The following is a 3,822-nucleotide window of genomic DNA, read 5'->3' as shown; positions in this document are numbered from 1 at the left end:
TATCACAGGCCTTTATATGAACACATAATGTTGTCGACACTTGAATGTGTTGTTTACTGGTGAATATGCACACAAAGAACGGGATGAAATCAGGACTAAGGAACCTTTAAATGAGCTCCCAGTTATAACAAACTCACTTTAATACTAAACTAATGTCCTCTGAGTGGTTCACTCATCGACTACAGGCCTTTATGTTTATTTTAAAACAACCTACTGTGCACTAAGTGTTGATGTAATCCATACATCCTCAGTTTTATTTATGTTTCTCATATTAACAGCTGCGTGACGTAAGCTACAGTAAAGCACTCTGTGAGTTTGAGCTGATCAGCTGATTGGCTAAAGGGACAAATCAATAATAAGAAACCTCAGATTAATTATTCATTAAAAGTGTTCTGATCATCATGTGGAAAGAATGCATGCACTTATAAATGTTTATTATGCGGACGCGACATGCACGCGGGATGCACGTCCACTGTTACATGTCGTGCACACGCGCGTGGATTTTTTTTTTCTCCTGCCGATGTCATCCTCCCGTGTGTGTGTGTGTGTGTGTGTGTGTGTGTGTGTGTGTGTGTGTGTGTGTGTGTGTGTTGCCTTTGCGTGACCATGTGAACGCGGGACACTTTTTGCAGTGTGCGGGCTATAAAGAGAGGGAGTGTCGCTCTGGTTAACACTGAGGGAGGAGAGAGACTCCACGCGCAGGCAGGCAGGCAGGCAGGCAGGAGGAGACGGGAGCACGGCAGCGCGCGCGCGGGGGTAACACGATTAGCGCTCTCTTATTAGGTGCACAACACCGGGGCTCTATAGATGCAGCACAGGGACCAGTGCGACGGGAGCGCGAGGAGACACCGAGGGGATAATTCACGCTTCATCCGCCACATGGATCTGCTCTGCTTCATATTGATCTGCGTAAAGAAGTTACACAGGGACTGCTTATTTAATGCACGCGCGTCTCTGGCACCGGAGAGGCTGTTTCACCATCTTCAGGTGAGATTATTCTGCACTTTCTGTGGCTTTTTCTTCTCATTAATACTCGGATTTAAAGCCTGAATGACATGAAATAGTCATGTTTCTGAGCTTGTTAAGCAGCGCTGAAGGCTTCTGATGTTTCCTGTCGCTGCCTCATGTTTGCAGATGATCTGACAGCCTGAGAAGAGATCAGAGCGTATCCTCCAGGAGCCTGTTCATGATGAAAGAGAGAAATCCAGGAGAGCCTCCGAGGGCTGATTCAGTCGCTTCCCATCTCCTCCCCGCTCTGAGCCACTAGAGCTCGTCCTTCCTGGCGATGGTTTTTGTTAACCTCAGGTGAACTCACACGCAAAGTGGGCCAGTCTGCTCTGATGGGGTTCGACAGCAACACCACCAACCGGACTCTGCCAGGCGGGGCGCCGTACAGCCTGCAGATCTCCCTGCCGCTCACCGTGCTGGTGGGCATCATGATCCTGCTCACCGTGTTCGGGAACGTCCTCGTGGTCATCGCCGTGTTTACAAGCCGGGCCCTCAGGGCTCCGCAGAACTTATTCCTGGTGTCGCTGGCGTCGGCGGACATCTTGGTGGCCACCCTGGTGATGCCGTTTTCTTTAGCCAATGAGCTGATGGGATATTGGTACTTTGGCGAGGTCTGGTGCGATATCTACCTGGCTCTCGATGTTCTTTTCTGCACCTCCTCCATCGCTCACCTGTGTGCCATTAGCCTGGACCGCTACTGGTCCATCACACAGGCCATCCAGTACAACCTGAAGAGGACGCCGAGGCGCATCAAGTGCATCATCTTCATCGTGTGGGTCCTCGCCGCGGTTATCTCCTTCCCTCCCTTGATCACTATGGAGAAGGAAAACAGCAAGGAGGAGCCTGAGTGTAAGATTAACAACGACAAATGGTACGTCATCTCCTCCTGCATCGGCTCCTTCTTCCTGCCCTGCGTCATCATGGTGCTCGTCTACGTACGGATCTACCAGATCGCCAAAAGGAGGACACGGGCGCCGCCGGGAGACAGGCAGCGGAAGGAGACGCCTATCACGGCAACGACTGCCGCCTCGAACCTGAAGGAGAACGGTGTGGGCGCCGGTGACGCGGAGAAACTCAACGGCGAGCGTGACATGGAGCTGAGGGAGGATGTGGGAGGAGACAAGGAGAAGGTGGAGGTGAACGGGATGGACCTGGAGGACTCGTCCTCCTCCGACCACAAAGTGAACAATCCGTGCTCCATCAAAAAGAAGTCAACCAAGGGGAAGACTAAAGTGAGCCAAATCAAACCGGGGAACAGCCACGTCGAGAAGAGGGAGCCCGGCTCGCAGGGCAGCCGCTGGAAGGGCCGACAGAACCGCGAGAAGCGCTTCACCTTCGTCCTGGCCGTCGTCATCGGCGTGTTCGTCGTGTGCTGGTTCCCCTTTTTCTTCACGTATATGCTGATGACGCTGTGTGATTCCTGCCCGGTGCCCGACACGCTCTTCAAGTTCTTCTTCTGGTTCGGCTACTGCAACAGCGCGCTGAACCCCATCATCTACACCATCTTCAACAACGACTTCAGGAGGTCCTTCAAAAAGATCCTGTGCCGGCGGGACGCCCGGCGATACGTGTGAGCGAGCGCGGCGAGCTGTACATAGTTTGTTTTCTCACATCAACTGTGAAGTGCATCGAGCGTTGTGCATGGGCGTGACTGCACGGAGAGGACCAGCTTTACATGCAGCTTCAATCATACATGACCGAGGCTTCAGCACCACACACACACACACACACACACACACACACACAGCGCAGTGAAAACATGTGTTCATGTAAACGTTCTTCTTTTATTTTTATAAATGAAACCTGGTCCAGTCCTGAAACGTGTCGTACTTTTACCGCTGAATGTTGTACAAACATGTCTGGATGTGTGTCTCTATTTCTCCTCTGTGGTGAAGATGCAGTGTTGTGCCGTTTTTCTATGATGTCATACGATGACGATGCTGAAGGTGATGAAGATGATTGTAAGAACACAAAGTGAGAGGAAAGTTCTGGCTCTTTTAAAGAATAAAACCCTTTTTTCTTAACGGATCTCAAGGCTCCTCTGCGCTTTAAAGAAGCTAACACACACACACACACACACACACACACACACTTTACCCTCAGTTTAGAAACACTGGTTCAGGCGTCAGCAGGGGCGTGCACAAAGGGGGGGTCCAGCGGTGTCATGGCCCCCCCTTGAGATCTGAGCTTCTTATCAGAGGGCAGATTAGACGGGTTTTTTCATCATGGTTAAAGAAGCTTTCATGAGGACACACCTTTAACCTGCTCTTCATTGGACAGGTGTGTGTCGGAGAGGAAAGAGTCCACAGAGAACTCCAACCAAACACGTTCAATGTCTCAGAGCTAAAACGTCCACATTCGATCTTTTTAAATGTTTGAAGTGTTGAGTCGATTTATATGTTTCTCTCTGCACTCAGTTCTTCAGAGGTTTTAAATCAGGTTTCTCCTGCTCGTTTAAAGATAAGCTCGATGGCATCAACTGGATACAGGTACAGACCTTTAACATGAACTGCACAGGATCAAAACAACTCTGGTGTAAAATATACTGAAACAAACGTCATCGTGTAAATGTTGTATATTCACTGTCACTCAGTTTACATCCACCCTGCGCTCGGCTGGGATCAAGATGATTCCTATAAATAATCTGAATCCGAGGACCTGATCTTAACCTTCTGCTTTTGAGCGACCCGATTCCAAGACTTGATCCAGACTGTTAACTTCGATTCTGGACGACCAGGTAAACAAACAAACACCTGAGTGAATTCTTCCACTCTGCCCCCTAGTGTTTAAAATGAGTACTGCAGTCTAAACTCT

The 3,822-nt window shown here is 49.8% G+C and overlaps 1 protein-coding gene across 1 annotated transcript; it reads left to right on the top strand.

The window, feature by feature from the left end:
* Positions 1–565: 565 nt before the first annotated feature.
* On the top strand, positions 566–3,036 carry adra2a (adrenoceptor alpha 2A). Its single transcript, XM_079337074.1, has 2 exons — positions 566–987; positions 1,135–3,036. Exon 2 carries the CDS (start codon positions 1,341–1,343, stop codon positions 2,580–2,582), a length of 1,242 nt encoding a protein of 413 aa, XP_079193200.1. The 5' UTR covers positions 566–987; positions 1,135–1,340; the 3' UTR covers positions 2,583–3,036.
* The last annotated feature ends 786 nt before the right edge of the window (positions 3,037–3,822 follow it).

The sequence above is a fragment of the Symphodus melops genome (genome assembly GCF_947650265.1).
Source record: "Symphodus melops genome assembly, chromosome: 2".
In the NCBI taxonomy this organism is placed as follows: Eukaryota; Metazoa; Chordata; class Actinopteri; order Labriformes; family Labridae; genus Symphodus; species Symphodus melops.
This window is presented reverse-complemented; position numbering and strand designations above follow the sequence as displayed.

What these genes read in the sequence shown, in the direction of transcription:
- adra2a (XM_079337074.1), top strand. Translation starts at nt 1,341, where the DNA reads ATGGGGTTCGACAGCAACACCACCAACCGGACTCTGCCAGGCGGGGCG.